Source organism: Cnephaeus nilssonii, assembly GCF_951640355.1.
Source record: "Cnephaeus nilssonii genome assembly, chromosome: 12".
NCBI lineage: Eukaryota > Metazoa > Chordata > Mammalia > Chiroptera > Vespertilionidae > Cnephaeus > Cnephaeus nilssonii.
The window spans coordinates 20,479,306-20,498,006 of NC_137083.1; the positions used below are offsets into that span (position 1 = coordinate 20,479,306).

The window sequence follows — 18,701 nt, forward strand, 5'->3', positions numbered from 1 at the left end:
GCGAGGATCACAGCCACATTAACCTCCCTAGAAACACAACACTTTTCCAGTCTAAAGTAAACGTAAAAATGGCTATTTCTGTGTTTTCAGGAACTAGCAAAGCCATGCTTCATTAACATGGACACAGAGTGCCCTCTACTGTTTGGATGTGCACATCTCTAAAGGTATTTTCTCTCTCTCTTTTTTAATGGCTAAATACATGGATACATTACCCAAATCCAAAAGCATTTTGTGGTTTATTTGACCAGCATAGAATATCATAAACTACTTTTTTTTTCCTTTTGTTGAATTTACTGGGGTGACACTGGTTAACAAAATTATACAGGTTTCAGGTGCACAATTCTGTACACTGTATTGTGTGTTTATACACCCCCCCAAGTCACGTGTCCATCCATCACCATTTATCCCCCCATACCCTCCTCCACCTCCCCCAGCCCCACAATCACCACACTGTTGTCCCTGTCCATGAGTTTTTTTCTTTTTTGCTCAATTCCTCCATCTCCCATTCTTCCCGCCCCCACCCCACAGCGGTTAGCACTGAGTCTGTCTCTATTTTGCTTGTTTCAATTTTTATTTTAATCAGGCAGAACACTGTTTTGAAGAACTTAAAGAGATGTACAACAGGAAACTTCCATCCTTAATGCTTTAAAATAAAAATCTATTTCTAGAATAAACAGGAAGTAAATCTTACGCTGTTGACTTGTAGATTTTTATTTTTTTAACAGAGTATTCACTGCCTCCAATGTTGAGGCCAGGGTAAGACATATCAGGGCTTTTAAGTCAAAGGGATGTTTGGCCAGTTATCAACTACTGTGTCTGAAAGAGAGTTTTTGCTACTCCTGAACGTGAAAATACACTTGACCCTTGAACAACACGGGCTCGAACAGCGTGGAGTTACTATGCATGATTTCCCCCCATAAATACATTCAGGCCTTAGTATCCATGGGTTTCGCATCTGCAGATTCAACCAACTGCAAACCGAAAACAGTATTTTCACATTCCCAACCGCGGATTCCCAACCTTGTATCAAAAATACGTGTGTGTGTGTGTGGGGGGGGGGGGGGGGGGGGAGGGTGGCAGAGGGGGATAGGGGAGTAAAGGATGTGCATGTGCGCAGTGGTGGCTTCGGCCCCTAATCCTCGCTCTACTCAGGGGTCACCTCTAACGCAGACATACCTCGGAGCCGTTGCAGCTTGGGTTCAGCGCAGCGCAGTAAAGCGAGCAAGGCCAGCTGTAACCATTTTGCTGGTGAAGGTCTTGCTTTTATTTATTTGCAGAAAAGGAAACACCTGTGGAGTTCAATAAAGCCAAGTGCAATAAACAAGGGCCCTCTGGACAAGACCCCCCCCCCCCCCCCCCGCCCCCCCAGCTGTCAGAGCGCCCAGTCCCAGCGGAGCAGGGGCGGCCACCAAGTCCCCACCTGCGCGGAGGTGTCAGGAGCAGAGGGGTCCACGTTGCAGGTGCCTCTCGAGGCCGCGGTCCGGCCAGCTCGCGTGGCCAAGGCCAGGGCTGCCCAACTCCTGCGCGGGTCTCCTGGGCCCGGCTCCGTCAAGGGCGCCGGGGGCCAGAGGGGCGCCCAGGACTTGGGCCTCCAGCACCTCTCCAGCGGCCTCTTCCTGCGGGAAAGCATCAGAGCCGACACTGAAGTTGGGGACACCGCAGAGCGGTGCGCAGAGGACGGCCGCGGGGTCCCGGACCGGTGATCACTCGCCTGGTGCGGCGGGAGCTGGAGCACCGGCGGCGGGATCAGGTCTGGGCACCAGCCGGTTTCCCGGGACCTCGCTCGGTGCAGGCTGGAGCCCGGACAGGATGTGAGCCCTGGCTCCGTGATCCCTCTGAAAGCTGCATTTGAAACACCGGAGATGGTCCCGCCGAGGTCGGAGGCCCCTCCTAGCGGAAGGGTGAATAACATGGACGTCACTCCACCTCTCCTACGGGGTGATGACGTCACCGGCGAGCGGTGGGTCCCGCGGGAGGATGCCACACCGGAAGCGGTCAAGGTCAGGCTAAGCCAGCGCGAGAAGGTGGCCAACCCGGTGGTTAAACTCTGCAAGACCCAATGCAAGACCCACGCAGTCCGGAGCTTTCTGGGACGGAGACCGACCAAGTCTGCCCCTGCGTTTACAGGGTTTTCTCAAACAAGGTCACGCCTGTCCGGTGCAGGGAAGCAAGGTGAGCGCGCCCCGTGGAGGAACCAAGACGACATGGTCCTCCTCTGAGTTGTGTGGGTAGCGTGGTGCCAATCAGAAGCCAGCGGAGACAGCTTGCAGCGTCTTTTCTAGCTTAAAGGACGGACTGAGATGGAAACTAATGAGCAAAGGGAGTTCACGAAGAGGCTGTTCTCTGCCCTTGGAAAGAAGGGGCACCTTCACGTGCTGGAGATGCTCTGCTCAGGCCTCAAGCCCTTCACAGGAAAGCGAGGACAGGCTGGATTTCAGTGGTGCATAGCTGATGCTTGACTGTCATGTTGTTGCCGTGGTGGTAGCCTTTGTACCCAGGACGGTGGTGCTCACTGGCTCTCCCCACCCCCTGAAGGCTGTTGAGCCACAGCACCAGTAGGCCTGCGAAGGCCCAGGGCGGTAGCCGGGCTTGGTCCCACGTTCTCTGGTATGTTCTCCCCTGGAGACAATGAGGTTGAAGCCAATTGCTCGCAGTGGTCACTTCTCTGACTTGGAGTGACTCTGTCCACAATTTATTTGTTGTTAAGAGAGACATCTCCCTTTCTGCAACCATGCTCCATAGAAGCTCTCTTCTTCAGACATCCTGGAATGAAAGGATTTGGCTTCTGCTGTTTTTACTAGACGGTGTTTTTTTTTTACCACATCTGTTTCCTCCTCTCCCCCCGCTCCCTCCTGCCTTTCTCCCTCTGAACTTCCTTCCTAAGAGCTGAGAGCGAGGGGATGTCAGATCACTTCATGCACCAGGAACTGAGCTGCTTAAACTGCTGGTCTCACTCTCATTCATGGGTAGTTACTGCTCCTTTTTTTTTTTTTTTTTTTTTTTTGTGGAAAAAATAAAATCCTCATTGTCTTTTGTAAATCCTCAAAATAAGAAATATTCACCTACATAAATGTTAAAAGATCCTATCTTATGTATTAGATGTAATAAGACCATAGGGAGTTATTGGACTAAAATAATTGTCCAATTTATTTTATTTTTTAAAAAAATATATTTCTTTATTGATTTCAGAGAGGAAGGGAGAGGGAGAGAGAGATAGAAACATCAATGATGAGAGAAAATCACTGATCGGCTGCCTCCTGCACGCCCCCTACTGGGGATCGAGCCTGCAACCCGGGCATGTGCCCTTGGCTGGAATTGAACCTGGGACCTTTCAGTCCACAGGCCCATGCTCTATCCACTGAGCCAAACCGGCTAGGGCAGAATTGTCCAATTTAAAAAAAAAAAAAGTATTTTGAAAATGCTGCTAAATGTTGATGCTGTTTTTCTCCTGGGAGTAAATAGTTGGAAAAGGGAATGGGGCCTGTGGGGTTGCAGAAACACGTTGTACTAGCTGTGCCTAGACTAAGGATGACAGCTTTATGATGATGAGAAAACAAAATCTTCATTTTCCTTCTAGTCCAAAGATTCTATAGGGTGGCCATAAAGTCTAAAAATACAGATAACACTATTTTGTCACTCACTGTAATGCAATAGCAATAAATCATTTGGTCAAAAACAACAACCAACAACGGGATCTAGCGGGGAGGATCTAGAGCTGGAGAGAGCTGTATTTGTTTCTCAACAGGCCGGAGTAGGCAGGCCTCTAGCCTGCTGCATATTATAATCACCCGGGAGCATTTGAAGACCATTAGCGACCAGATAAATCACTTTCACCAAAAGTACTTATTTCTTCCTTTCCAACTCCCAGGGCTTTCAGTTCTGTCTCTTACTTTATACTGAAGTGGTTCTCCATCGGGGGCAATTTTGCTTCCCTCTGCCTCAGGGACATTCAGAAATGTCTGAATGTTTGATTGTTACAACTGGATGTGGGGGGTAAGGAGAGAAGGATGCTACTGGTGGGGGTAGTGAGAGAAGGATGGTACTGGTATCTTGTGAGCAGAGGCCAGAAATATTACTAACCATCTCGTATTGCACAGGGCAAAGAACTGTCCAAAGACCAATGGTGTCAAGAAACCCTGCCTCGATAGACTGGCTAGGACCTCCAAGAGAATAGGGAAGAGATGAGAACAAACATCTTATCTTGTTTCAGATTTTAGTGGAAAAAAAAATTGTTCTTCCACTCTTAAATATGATGTCAGCTATACATTTTTTGTAGATACCCTTTTAAGATCAAGAAAATTCCATTCTATTCCCAGTTTTCTCTGTTTTTTTTGTTTGTTTGTTGTTGTTTTTTTGTTTGTTTTTTATGGATGTTGCTGAATTTTATCAAGCACTTTTCTGCATCTATACAGATGGTCACCTGGTTTTCTCTTTTAGGCTGTTAGTATGGAGAATTCTTAATCAATTTTTAAATGTTAAAATGAATTCCTGGGATAAAACACTTTTTAAATTTTTTTAATTTATTAATTTTTTTTGGTGGGGGGAGAGAGAAAGAGAGAGAGAGAGAGAGAGAGAGAGAGAGAGAGAAAGAGAGACAGAGAGAGAGAGAGAGAGAGAGAGAGAGAGAGATTTGTTGTTCCACTTATTTATACATTCATTGGTTGCTTCATGTATATGCCCTGACCTCAGATCAAATCTAAAACCTTGGCATATTGGGATGATGCTCTAACCCAGTGGTCGGCAAACTCATTAGTCAACAGAGCCAAATAGCAACAGTACAACGATTGAAATTTCTTTTGAGAGCCACATTTTTAAAAGTTAAACTTCTTCTAACACCACTTCTTCAAAATAGACTTGCCCAGGCCGTGACATTTTGTGGAAGAGCCACACTCAAGGGGCCAAAGAGCCGCATGTGGCTCGCGAGCCGCAGTTTGCCGACCACTGCTCTAACCAACTGAGTTACCTGGCCAGGGCCTGGGATAGAACCCCTTTAATTTTTGTATTGTTGGATTCAATTTGATAAAATTTCAAGATTTTTACATCAATGTTTTCAGGAGTACTGGTATGTAATTTTCTGTTCTTACAATGTTTTTGTTTCATTTGGTCAGGGTAATACTGTCCTCACACATGAGTCGGGAAATGTTCTCTTATCGTCTATCATCATCTTGTATTGTCAGGAAGAGTTAGTCTAGAGTTAGTTTCACTGCTTAAATGCTTGCTAGAAGTCACCCGTAAAGCTCGATTAGGCCTAGACTTTTCTTTCAGAAGGTGTTTTACTGTGAACTCAATTTCTCTAATACGAGTGTACATTGCTATTTAGGTTTATCTGTTTCCTCCTGAATATGTTCAGTAGTTTATCTCCCAAGAAACTTGCCCATTTCATCAATGCCAAATCTATAGGCATAAGATTCTGTTTCATATTTTCTTTTTAGGGTCCATAGGTTCTGTGGTGATACCCTGATTTTATTTCTGATATTAGCCATTTGTTTTTTCCCCTCTTTTGTGTATTAGCCATTCCCTTGTCTCTATTTTATTTGTGTTTAATTTGCTCTTCTTACAGTTTCTTGAGGTGGAAATTTAGATCATTGACGTGAGGTCTTTCTATTTATCTGTGTTAGGATTTAATGCTATAAATTTCCTGTTAAGCACTGTGCTTGCTGTTTCCCACATATTTTGGTGGGCTGCTTTTAATTTTCATTGAGATGAAAATATTTTTTAATTTCCCTTGTGATTTCTCTTTTCATCTAAATATTTGAGGATTAGCCAGATATCTCTGTTATTGATTTCTAGTTTAATACATTGTGGTTGGAGAACATAGTTTGTATAACTTCAATACTTTAAATGTGCTGAAATTTGTTTTTTGGCCCAAAAATTTTTCTCTTCATGCATATTTTAAGTGCCTTTAAAAAACAAATATATATGTTTATTTTATCCCTCTGAATACCCTTTCCAGTATATGCTATTTTGAAGTCAATTTTTTAATGGTCTCGCAAAATTTCACTCAAAAATGAGTGAACTATATTATTTGAAGCAAGGCAAGGTCTATAAAGCACTCATAGCTGAGGATGCAATATATATGTTTTATTTTTTAACAATAACAATAATAATAAAATGGCTCGATTTAAAAAATAAAAAAAATCTTTCATAATTATGTAAGCATGGAAAGGTTGTCTAATTTTGACTATTTACTGAATGAGGATGAATTAAGAAATGCTAAATTGCCCAGCTAGAGTGGCTCAGTGGTTGAGCGTCAACCTATGAACCAGGAGGTCATGGTTCAGTTCCCGGTCAGGGCACACGCTGGTTGCGGATTCGATCCCCACCTACACTGGGGCATAGAGGAGGCAGCCAATCAATGATTCTCTCTCATCATTGATGTTTCTATCTCTCTCTCCCTGTCCCTTCCTCTCTGAAATCAATTAAAATTAAAAAAAAAGAAATGCTAAATTCATATTTATTTATGCATAAAAGGATTTAACATTAAAATTAATAATCTAATTAACTCACATATCACATTTGAATAAAACGTCACAACAAATATACTTTTTCAAAAAGATGTATTTTAATGATGGAAGACTGTATCAGTGAAGTGCTTTTGTACATATTTTTTGGGAATGATAAACATGTACTTTCAAATATATATATATGTGGAACAGAATACAAATTGTTTTGTCATGCAAGAGCTGTGCTTTCAAAGGCTTTTAAAAAGGCAAAAAAGGTGAAGTTTCTCCCGGAAAGTGACACTTAGGAGTTAATGGCATCAAAATCACATTGGCTAAAAAATGAAAACTTTTAAAGCCATTAATAACATAAACTTTACTGCAAATACACTCCTTGTTTGAACACAGAAAGAAGAACCTAAGAAACATCATGGCTGTCTTCTCTGGCACGTTAAAGAACAAGTTTGGCTAATGGCTCCTGAATACTAACATTTTCCCACAAACTCGCCTAGCTTGTGCCTAGCTTTTCACCTTTATAGATCATATAAAAAGACATAAATCAGTTTCAAGCAGAACCAATAATGGTTCATAACAAAAGTTTTTAGTTTTGGTTATCTATTGACATCAGAAAATTCCAGTTTAAAAAGAATTTCAAACCAATCCTAGGCATTAAAAAATAGCCATAGAGCTGAGGTTAATTTTCTAAAGTCAAATAAACAACCCTACCCCCACCCCCAGCCACCCCAAACTGGAATGGGACAGCCATAATGTTTGTTTATTCCTCCAAAAACCAGTTTACCACCTGCTGGAATCCCAGCCCAGAAACCAGCCTGTGAATGTGGGTGGCTCATAGCCCTGTTTTATTATGATAATTGGCGTCCTCCGGTCTCTTCCAGAAGGGTCTGTCTCAAGGTACATTTTGGCTAAAAAGAAGTACAAAGACAAATAAAATTTAATTAGTCTCCATTAAAGTAGCTACAGAGTGAAATGTTTTTCAATAAATGTAACAAATTAAATCTTCCTTGTCCCCGAGTAGTCAAATATTGTTCCATATGAACAATTATTTATACATTTCTCTCATCTACTATAGAATGTACCATGAGAGTTTCATTATTGCCTGAAAAAAAATCCAAACTTTATGGAATTATACTTATGGCATAGTCGTATGTTTTCAATAACAAAAATTGTGCCAGGAAAGAACCCCAGGATCGTTCAAAAGGAATTTTTTTTAAAAAACCTAGGTTATAACAATTATATAGATTTTACTATATCTATAATAAAAAAATGTAAGTGAATTAAAAATTTCAGGATAATTGATATCTAGCTTACCAGACTTCAGAGATTCTGATTTCTCAACTTCATTGGCATCTTTGCCAATCCAAATAAAAATCTGAAAAATGAAACAATATATGCTGTTGGAGGAGTGTTGACTCAGTGGTGGACCCCATGCGAAGTTCTCCTCACACATTGCTCTTTAAATCTTCACAAGTGAGAAATGTGGACACAATTGTGCAGACGTTCAACCACTTTCCCGGGTCTACACTTCTTAGGAGACGCCTACAACTTCTATCCCGAGAAGTTTCAGTCCAGATTTCACATTCTGATATTTTGTGTTTATATAGTGTTTTCCAGTTAATAAAATGAACACTCTCAAAAACAACTTAGGGATTGATTAATTTTCTTTTGCCCTCTCCCCCGGGGTGTGTAAGACAATCATTACCCCCATGTTATCCTGGGCTTGTCTATGGGCACTGCAGACTCCCTGGAGGAACTTCTGATCGAAGCTTTGTGTTCTCCTATAGCATTGTATTCTCTAACAATTTAGTAAAAGTGCTTGAATAATTAAATACTGATGTTTTATTTAAACTGGTATAATAATATATTCTGTATGTATCCTTCTCCTTCTTAAATATGTAGGTTGCGCACTTCAATGCTGAAAAATTCTCCTGAATTACCTTATATGGAAATCATTTTAAAGCCACTTGTTGGCAGGAAAGTTTTGGTCAAATTAGTTTTGATTGTGTTCTAGTTCATACTGAAAGGGCTGGAATATTTGCTTGCAGGGTGGAGAACAAGCCACGACAGCCTGGGTTAGTGTACATGAAAAGTCCGAGGTATAACTGACATATAACATTATATTAGTTTCAGGTGTGTAACAGAATGATTCGGTATTTGTATCTATTGTGAAATGATCACCACAACAGTAAGTCTAGTTAACAAGAATCTAAGGGGTAACATAACTGAATGACTTAGCAATTAAGAGCAGACCTATGATATTGTTTGGGTGACTCTAAGAGTAGGCCAAATTCAGACAACTATTTCATAACTGTTCATGTCATTTAGTTCCTAATATATTTATTTTATTATTATTGTTAACTTACAATAGTAAATGGAGGTTAAAAAAAAACTATCGGTGTGCCATGTTAAATCACTATTAATTTTCTCCAAAATAAACATAACAGTGGCAGTCTTTACTCTGTAAATTCAAAACTATTCTGTGTCTGTTTCTTTCCCAGGGAAAGAGTCTCCTGTGAGTTGTCAAATTTCAAGAGAAATTGTGAATATTTCAGTCTCCCCTACAGCATTGTACTCCTGTTGTACCCACTTATGATACCAACTAATGCATTTATTAGTTGGCTAAATAAATATATGAACAAGTTAGGCAAAAAAACTTTATTTTTCAACAAATAAATGAAAAATAAAGTTTTTTTGCCTAAAATCATACAGCCAAAGTTGACAACCGTGGAATTATTTCTACATTAAGATATCAACTTCCCAAAATGTGTTGTCTCCTTTCAATACAGCCTAAATCCATAGGCCGATGTATTATTAGACTTGCCACTTCTCAAAGCAGGTTTTGGCGGCTCCCAGCTACATGTACGCTCTCTTGTTGTGAATAAAAAATAGTATTACCTGTTCCCAAGCATCTAACAACATGACATCGTCTTCTGCTAAATCATCCTGGGTGAACTCTCCTGGGACCTCTTCAATCTGAAATGTACAAAAACACTTTTATGACCAAACCATCAAGAAGTAATTTTTCTAATATATAGACAAGTTGCTTCACAGATTCATGCTGCTTTCCTAAAGTCTCTAAAGACATTTGTGTGTTTTTTTGCATTTGTGGACAAAAGAAAAAGGTTCTGTGGGTAGTAACCACACAGGGTGATCGGATCATGAATTTCTAACTGGGCAAGTGGACAGCCACACTCCAGACCTGTAACTTCTTTAGGGAAAATTTTAAGCCAGCGCTGTCCATTATTCTTGTGCATCTGGGTTAACACAGCTTGGAAATGCCAGAAGCAATACTCCTGAAAGGAGGTCTTGACTGTAGGTAACATAACCTTGTTACCGATCCTGTAATGTAGTCGCCACCTTGCTTTTTCTCACCTCCATGTAACCTTCCTGGCGTTCCCTCCTTAACTTCCAATGCATAAAAGCTGCTGCACAACTGCTATTCTCAGGAGCATTTGAGATCTGCTCCTGGCACATGCTGTCAGTTTTGGCTCAAACTCTTGTAAAAATTCTCTACAGATTTGGACATTTCTCATGTCGACACATTTGAGTTTATGGTCTGGGTATTAAACTTCTTTCACTTTGTAGGTCAAGGTTGTTTTAATAAAATTAATAGGTTTGGTCATTTTTATAAATCAACAATTCTCAATAAGATGAAATTATAACATAATATTCCATATGCAAAGTTTTGGGTTAAACTGTATTCTCTATAGTTAACATTAAAGAGTTTGCGAAGGTTAGTTTAACACATCCAGTACCAGCAAATACGTTTTTACTGTTTTTAGAGAGAGGAGGAAGGGAGAGGTTGAGAGAAACATTGATATGAGAGAGAAACATTGATCAGTTGCCTCTTTATGCATGGGGACTGCACCCTGACTGGCATGGAACCTACAACCTGGGTATGTGCCCTGACTGGGAATCAAACCCATGACCTCTTGCTATATGGGATGATGCTCCAACAAACTGAGCCACACTTGTTAGTGAAAAGTTCAATATGCTTAAAGAATTCTGGATAAAACCCCCCTGATCCTTAGGAAAGTGTGGTAGATTGGGTTATGGTTCCCAACTCTTCACTCCTTCCATCTGCCATGTGACTTTGCAGTACAGTCGAGTAGGCAGAGTGGACTGTGGCCTTGGCTATGTCATATTAGCCAATGTGACTCAGCAGGGGCCCTCTTGTGGCCCTGGAGTCTGTCATGGGAAACACAGGCATGAACCTAACCTGTAGCCAACGGAGAACCTCCCAGCTGTGCCCAGCCCACATCAACCTGATCCTAGGTGATCTGTAGCCCTCTGAGCGAGACAGTACATATACTGTATGCTGTATGAGATACTGAGGTTGTTATACAAAAAAACAAAACAAATGAGCAAATGAAAAGCTAACCATTTACAAAGGGCAAGGAATTTGTTTACATTATCTTTTAACAGAATATTTGCTAATCACATAAAGGTTAAAAAAAAAACAAAAACCTTAAATATTACTTACTTTGTGCTATGCACTGTTCTAATCCTTTATATGCAACAACTAATTTAATATTCACAACAACCCTATGAAGAAGATACTAGGATTAGACCCATTTAACAGATGTGAAAACTACAGCACAGAGAGGGTAAGTAAGCAGCCTAAGGTCACACAGCCAGTAAATAATATCACCAAGTAAGTAATATCACACAGGCAGATTTGCTCTAAAAGCTGTGCTTTTAACCAGTGGGCTCTGGTGCCTTTAGATATGAATCTACATGTCCAAAGCCTGCTTTCTGATGGTGACAAGATGAAACACTTTTTAGTAACACTCCCTTTCTTTAAATTGTGAAGGAAGTGAGAGTTCCAAATATCAAACAAGAAAATGAGTAAGTGTAGAGGAAAAGTTTTTTTTTCTTTTAAATATGTGCACGAAGGAAAAATAAAATAAACACAAAGACTAATAGATTTTTTACACTTGACTAAGAACAAAGCCTAGATATTATTTTTGTAAAATATATCTTCATTTAAAACAAACATGTTATTAGCAATATTAGCAAATAATACTAATGCAAATTATAGAAGCATGTGCTGAAAAGTTGTTTGGATGCAACTTTTTTAATTACGGAATTTCTATAGTTAAATTGAGATAATGGGCTACCAGCACAGAATATTCCAGAGCCCAGTACAAAACCACTCTTGTACTAGTACATCAATACTTTTACTTCCAAATTCCTGGCATTCAAAGCCTGTGAATGATTGAAATAAAACATTCCTCCTGATTTCTGTTACTTTGCAAGTGGGTATAAAGCGTTTTGTGATTTTTGCCCAATGATTATATTTCCGTAATATATATTATTTGGTCAACCTGGTGAAACTTTATATTTCCCTAGGAAATTGAAAGGTAACATTTACGTAGTTGGATCAGAAACGACTCTTTTTGCCTACAAGAAGTGTCAAATTATTCCATTAGCAAATCCATCCACATGCGTGCTGACACCGGTGTGTGGTAGCTGGTATTTTCCAGAGCAGCTTGGTTTATAGAGTACATTCCAATATCCCTGTGCTTTCACGTCCATTACGTCACTGACTCTGAGAGCCACCTTGTGTCCAGGGAAGAGGATCACCTGTGGTTTGCAGGTACGTGAAAACTGAGAACCAGAGCATCGGAGAGGGTCAAAGCCAACGCCGGAAAGCCTCTCCCAAAACACTTACGATGAACCGTCCGGTTTTGTTGGAGCAGGCGTACAGCCGCGGCGGGTGGTCTTCGGCCTGGGTCTCCAGCAGGGCAGAGGTCTGGTAGTGCTTCCTTCCTCCGAGGGAATTCCAGAACTCCTCTGTGGAAGACACACGGAGTTACCGACGCATGGCCAGGAGCCTCTGGCTGCCACTGCGTTACGTTAACACATACTATCTCACCTCCACTTTCATGTTGAGAAGTTATTTAAATACAGCAGGTGTCATCACCCACTTTGGCAACTAATGGATTCTTACGCCCCCTCCTCCACCAATAACCTTTACCAAGTAACTAGTCATGGAAAAAAATAAATTCCATGATTAGCAATCCTACCAAGTGTAAGTTCGGGTGAGTGGCCCAGGCCCCCCAGCACACACCTGGCTCCTCTCCCTCCCGGATCCTCGTGGTTCTGCATCTGAGCACACCGGCCACGTGCTCCGCTCCCCTCTCCTCCGCGGGGCTGGCACCTTTTCCTAGCCACATGTAGCCATTATTGTGTGGCAGTTTCAGGACAAAAACATCATTGGAATTCAACGAGTTTGCATCCACATCTACCTACAGTGTGAAGAAAAACAATACAATGGGTCAAACGCGGTGCTGCCCCCTCAATAAACATGTCAGAGGAGTTGTGACAGGCACAACCATCCCAGCCTTCTGTCCTGACTCCCGAAAGCTCGTTCAGGCAGCACGGGGACACCACTACGGCTTACACACATCAGGGCAGGAGCACTGTGGTCTGTGTGCGTTTAACTCAACTGCCCACAGACAGGAGCACAGGGCTCTGAGAACAAAATTAGCCAACCTTCAGTGATAAATAACCAAGATAATATTCAAAGGGACCGTAAGAACAAGGATAGGCTATAATGGGGGGGGGGGGGGGCGGGGAAGGAGGGCATAATCCATAATCTTTACAAACGACACAGATAAAGCAAAGCCATTCAGTTTTCTCTCCCCTGCTAAACAGGAGGGTTATCAGATAACCAAAGGGACACCTTAAAATCACAAAACAGGGACTGGAGTCCAAATTAGGCAGAGAGAGAAGACCATAGGTTCACTAAAAAGTGCTCCAGGCTCAGATAAATTATTGCTCAAATTATAAACGACTATTTATAGGGGATTAAAAACACAACACTGACATGCCCCTTCCTTTCAACCAAGACGCTGTGGCCACTGTGTTGGATCAGCCCCGTGAACACACTTCGCTCCATGTGGCCACAGGGGAGTGAAGGGACCCCGGTGGGCCCAGACTCTGGCTGGAGACTGGGGCTAACAGGGGAGCCTCTGGGCAGGAACTGGCACGTGCAGAGTCTCAGGTAGGGAGCCTGAGTGTCCAGGTGGGCTTGTGTCTCTGTGTCCAGGACCTGGTGATGTTGGGACTCGGTGTGAGTGACTGTGAGGACCCCTGGCTGTGACGGTGGGACTGCGAGTGTGTGCATCATTTTCTGCATGACTGTGGGACTCTATGTGACGTGCGGCAACGGGGAGATGAAGAATGAGTGAGCAAGACTGAGATGGAGCGACGAGGGAGGAAGAACATAGGAGTGTGTTGTTCTTGAGGCCGAGTGAAGGAAGCGTTTCAGGAGGGAGCTGGTTATCAAGCTGTGCCAAATGGTGCTGTTTGGCCAACCACGTTGAGGTACCAGACCAAGGCATGGACTATGTGCAGAGTAGGATTTCACCGGGTTTGTCAGGACCCTGTCCCCAGAGAGCAGTTAAGGAGGAAGGAATGGCTGCTGGGAATATTAAAGACGTGTCCCGGGGTGGGGAACATTCGGGGATGCGTTTACTGTCCTCTTTCAGTAGGAACGAGACCTCATGGACCAAGCTCAAAGGAATCTGTCCGATATGATGACAGAATTATAGAAATCATGACTTCTGATTTCTACTCCAAATGTCTCCTCATCGGGACAGAAGGAAGAACTTGGCTGATGGAGAGACAGGTGGCAAGAGACCCAGGCCCAGAACGGTGAGGGGTCAGGGAAGCCATTCCAAAATAGAATGTTACAAAGTGTTAGTCTCCCAGGAGACGAAACAATGATTTCCATTAGCGCATTTCAGAGAGGCTAGGAATGTGGTGGCCAGTTTGGGAGGCCCAGGGGAAGCAAGAGCTGTATCCCAAGCAGCCCACCATGTCTCAGAGAGAAGTGTTCACTGGGAAGAAACCAGGAAGGCAACGATTCTCACCGACTCTTCCATCAGAAATCAACTGAGGGTGCCCAGAGATGAGAGACTACGCATCTTTTAGTTCGATAGATTCTTTAAAAATTAGTCATAATTGAATAGGAGAAGGCATGCACAGACTATTTTGGAAGAGCTCAATACATATGATGGCCTTTAAACTGCATAACTGAATGAGACCACTCTGAAGAGAGCCAAGGCTGGGCCTGGGAGCACGCAAGTGCTCATGGGACAAGTGGAGGCCGAGAATCCAGCAGGGCTGCCCTGCGAAGAGCGGCCCTGGGGTTTGGAAGAAATCCTGGTGAGTGTGGAGTTTCAGAGGCCTCGTGGGGGGCGGGAACCAAAACAAAACACAGGAAAGAGAGACTGGAAATGCTCGTGGGAGGTTAAGACAAGTGAGATCAGAGAAGGCCGAAGGCAGGTGGGACGGCGGGAATGGATGCCTGAGGGGAGTGGCTTAGAGAGAATAATAGAGTAGAGAAGGTGAATAAGTGAAGACATGGGTTTTGAGGATTTGTGCTTTTAAGGAGGGCAGAGAAAGGATGCCACTGAGATGGTCCAGGTCAAGAGACAGTCTTTAAAGAGAGGATGAGTCTCTTAGAGGCATGTTTGTATTCTGAAATAACTGAGCCAGGACAGAAGAATAAATTGATAATACAGAAGAGAGAGAAGTGTGCTGACTGCCATAACGGTGAACTGGAGGAGGGACAATAACACGGGTCAGAGAAAAATCGAGAGAAGTCCCTAGGAAGCCCAGATGTCACATTTTAATAGGAGTCATGTTTTATTTCTTTTTTTTAAAAAAACGTATTTTTATTGATTTCAGAGAGGAAGGGAGAGGGAGAGATAGAAACATCAATGATGAGAGAGAATCATTGATTGGCTGCCTCCAGCACACCCCTACCGGGGATCTAGCCTGCAACAGAGGCATTTGCCCTTGACCGGAATCGAACTTGGGACCCTTCAGTCTGCATGCCAATGCTCTATCCACTGAGCCAAACCAGCTAGGACATGTTTTATTACTTTATGTAATAAATATGCATTAAATTATTTGCCAATATATCCTTTACACAAACATTACTATTTATTTTTAATTTATGGGTAAGAATAGATTGGTATGAATGTATAAAATGATTTTGTATTTATATGTAAATAACTATTATAAAATATTATTAAATGTAAATAAATTAACTATTCAAATTTATTTCATAAAACAGCTGGGAAGAATATCCAGATGCAGACAAGTTGGTGAATTTGGAGGGTGCAGAGGTGATTTTTGTGTGATCACATTTACATTCTCTGTGAACTCTGATTCTGTTATCTGTAGAGAGCAGGATGTTGGAGATTTGGAGAGAGAGGAGGGCCTGAAGGGCGTGGTGGACAGAAAAGGTTTGAGGATTCAGGCATGAGACTGAAGAATTGCTGAAAGCGCATTCTGGAGTAAAGGAGCTGAAGGACAGGGCCTGCTTGCCAGAGATTAGTCTGAAACAACACCCGAGATGCTACCCTTACCACCAATGGCAAGGTGAGTGTGAGATGAAATGGGCTCAAGGACAAGCATGGATGAGAGAAGCCAGAGTGATGGGGACAGTGAGGCCGGGCTGACGCCATCAAAGACTAAGAGAGGAAGGACTGGCTGCTCAGTCGATGGCAGCATAAGGGGCTGGGGGAGGGAGAGTCCGATACAAAGAGAAGTCATAGGATAAGCGGGGAGGGTACCTCCTCCACGCCGTCACTGCACCTGCCATGGGAGAAAAAACACCATTTCTACTTGAGTGGGCTGCCTGGGAGTCTGTCTCCTCCGAGGACAGTAGAGCATGAAGGGAGAGGGCGGCTTAGAAAGAGGTTGCAGGGGGAGAGATGCTATGACCCACCCGGTTTTAAGGGCTCAGCTGAATGGCTTGTGCAGAGAGGAAGGGTTGGCAGAGGGTCCATGTTTGAGGAGGAGGGTGTGAAGGGCAGTTTAGGATGATGTGGGAGACTTGGATTTCAAGAGTGACTGAGAGCCAGATATGAGAGATCATCCTAGAGGTCAAAGCACTCGGCCATCTAAAAGCCTGCACCTGCTGGCCCTGCCCATCTCTGGAGGCCTTCTTGTCTGATGACACTGTGATATGGGGTTTGATTTCTTTCACAGCTGCTGTCAGACTGAGTAATGGTCTGGCCCAATGTGGCAAAGCCTGTTTCCCACATTCGTTACAGGCATACGGACAAGGGGCTTCCCTCCCGAATTCCCCCGTGTGGTCATCTGATCACCACCCGCCATCCATCTTCCCCCAGGCCTTCCAAGGTGGAGCGTGAGCTGCCTCATGCCTTTGACAGCTTGATTTGTTACGTTATTCTTAAAATCCATTTGCTTTGGTATAATGCAGTTAACAAATGTGAGCAGCCTCGTGTCTGGAGTTAACTAGTGATTCAATTCTCCTGCCTTTAGTATTTTTACTGTGAATACCAGCTTCGTTATAAAAGTGAAGGGGGTGTTCTTGCCAACTTTTAAAGGCTCATAGCTGCTGGGGGCTCAGGTGGTTTTACTGAATGCGTGACATTACCTCCACAATCCTGGTGATCGATGCCAGGTTTCTCCGGACTTGAAAGAGACGCGTGGGGGCAGCAGGTGCCTGCCCTCCGTTCTTTGATGTTCCATTCTTGTAAATAATGAGTGGTTTGTCTTTGAACAAACTCAGCAGGTGAGCAGGTTCTTTGCCCTGGGAGACTCGAATCTGGGGGAGGGGAGATAAAAAAATAAAATGAAGGGTGCCATGAGAGAAGGTTGTATTTCCAAGTGTGCTCCTACTATTCTTTTTAAAATAAAACAAATAAACAAACAAACAAAAATAAACCAGAAGTCAAGAACAGAAGGAACAGTGATTGACAGAAGATGTGGATTCATGATCATGAAGCCCAGTTTCCTCACTAACTTAAGAAACATTTGTTACTCCAGACCCCACACTCCTGGCCAGCACTTCTCAGGGGAAACATCGCCATACGGCACCCACTTTCTGCTTCCAGAAAGCATAACGATGTCAAAGATGTCCATCTACCTCCAGGAGAGAAAAAACCAAGTGCTGACGCATTATGCCATCTTTCATGAAAACGACTCTTTTTTCAATAGTACCAACACTTTGCAGATGTTTAGGGATATACTTGTTGTTTCTCACATCATTTGGATCTTGTTCAGGTTAAGAGATGTGCATTCAAATGCCTCTACAAGTAAGACAACACTAAAACATACTAATAGTTTCCACATCCCTACAATGCAGATGAAAAAATAATTGTAAAGCCATCTGGGGACAGGTAAATGATTTCTATCCAAACATCAAAAACAGATAAAAATAAACAGAATATGCTTTCTATTTTTAAACTTAACTTCAGAAATGGTAAAAATTTGTTTAACACAAACACTTTGAAAATACATTATAAAGACTTTTCAGGATAAGAAAATTTAAGAAAATAAATGGAAAATTATTTAATTTCACCTATTAGCTTAATACTAGATATTGCATTAGAAATGCACGTTCTATTTCTTGCATAAATCATGGATGCATTTTTTATATAAACTGTTCAAATTTTGTGCTGGTCCCCCATTTTTGTCAATTATTCTGCCCTGTGCTAAAATTAAATGCTCTCCCACCTCCTCTGTTGCATCCTTTTCTAGAAGCCAAGGTAGTAGGAATGCTGATGCATAAACCATTGTAGGGAGGCCTAGGGAGCATTGACAATAATTAATTTCACGGATATCCTTCAATGAGTAGGTATTCAAATAAGTGAGTAGCAAATTATGAAAATGTCTGTTGAGTCTCAAAGCTTGGGGTGCGCTTAGCTAGGAGTACCTAACCCTGTTGCTGGCTTAGCACTTCCCACAACATAGAGAAAACCTTAATTGCCAACCTAAAAGAAGAAGACCACTGATTAAGACTCATTCTACCTGTGAAATGAGAAAGAAAAAGTAAGTTGAAGAATTTTCAATACTGTTAATGTACTCTACAGAATGTTTAAAACAGCAATTAAGAACTTGACTTTATGCATTTTGTAAATTACTGCCATCTAGTGACTAAACTACACATTACCACTTTGTCAATTTAGGATTCAACTGGCTAACAAGAGAAATAAATGTACTGGGTATCTCAAATATTTGACCATGAAATGTGGAATTTATAATGCATAATAAACATCTTCAAAATTTTTACATAATTTGGTAAGGAATATGTTAAAGATAAATGGCATAGATGATGCCAGTTTTTAGCTAGAAATATTTAATTCAAGGAAAGAATATACTTCATGGTGAAATAGAGTCCAGTATATTTAAAAATTCAATCACCTTATTAATTTAATTAAAAATTAACAAATTTCATTGTTTAAAAAGTTAATA

General features: G+C 42.1%; 1 protein-coding gene across 1 annotated transcript in view; it reads right to left on the bottom strand.

Annotated features, from left to right (window-relative positions):
• Positions 1 to 6,540: 6,540 nt before the first annotated feature.
• Positions 6,541 to 18,701, bottom strand: part of SCIN (scinderin) — a 51,864-nt gene continuing 39,703 nt past the window's right edge. Inside the window, exons 11-16 of the mRNA XM_079785599.1 lie at positions 16,882 to 17,052; positions 12,532 to 12,709; positions 12,133 to 12,254; positions 9,354 to 9,431; positions 7,770 to 7,830; positions 6,541 to 7,363 (exon numbers count right to left, since the gene is read on the bottom strand). Coding sequence (XP_079641725.1) covers positions 7,236 to 7,363; positions 7,770 to 7,830; positions 9,354 to 9,431; positions 12,133 to 12,254; positions 12,532 to 12,709; positions 16,882 to 17,052 — 738 coding nt within the window. The 3' untranslated portion in view covers positions 6,541 to 7,235. The remainder of the gene's footprint in view (positions 7,364 to 7,769; positions 7,831 to 9,353; positions 9,432 to 12,132; positions 12,255 to 12,531; positions 12,710 to 16,881; positions 17,053 to 18,701) is intronic.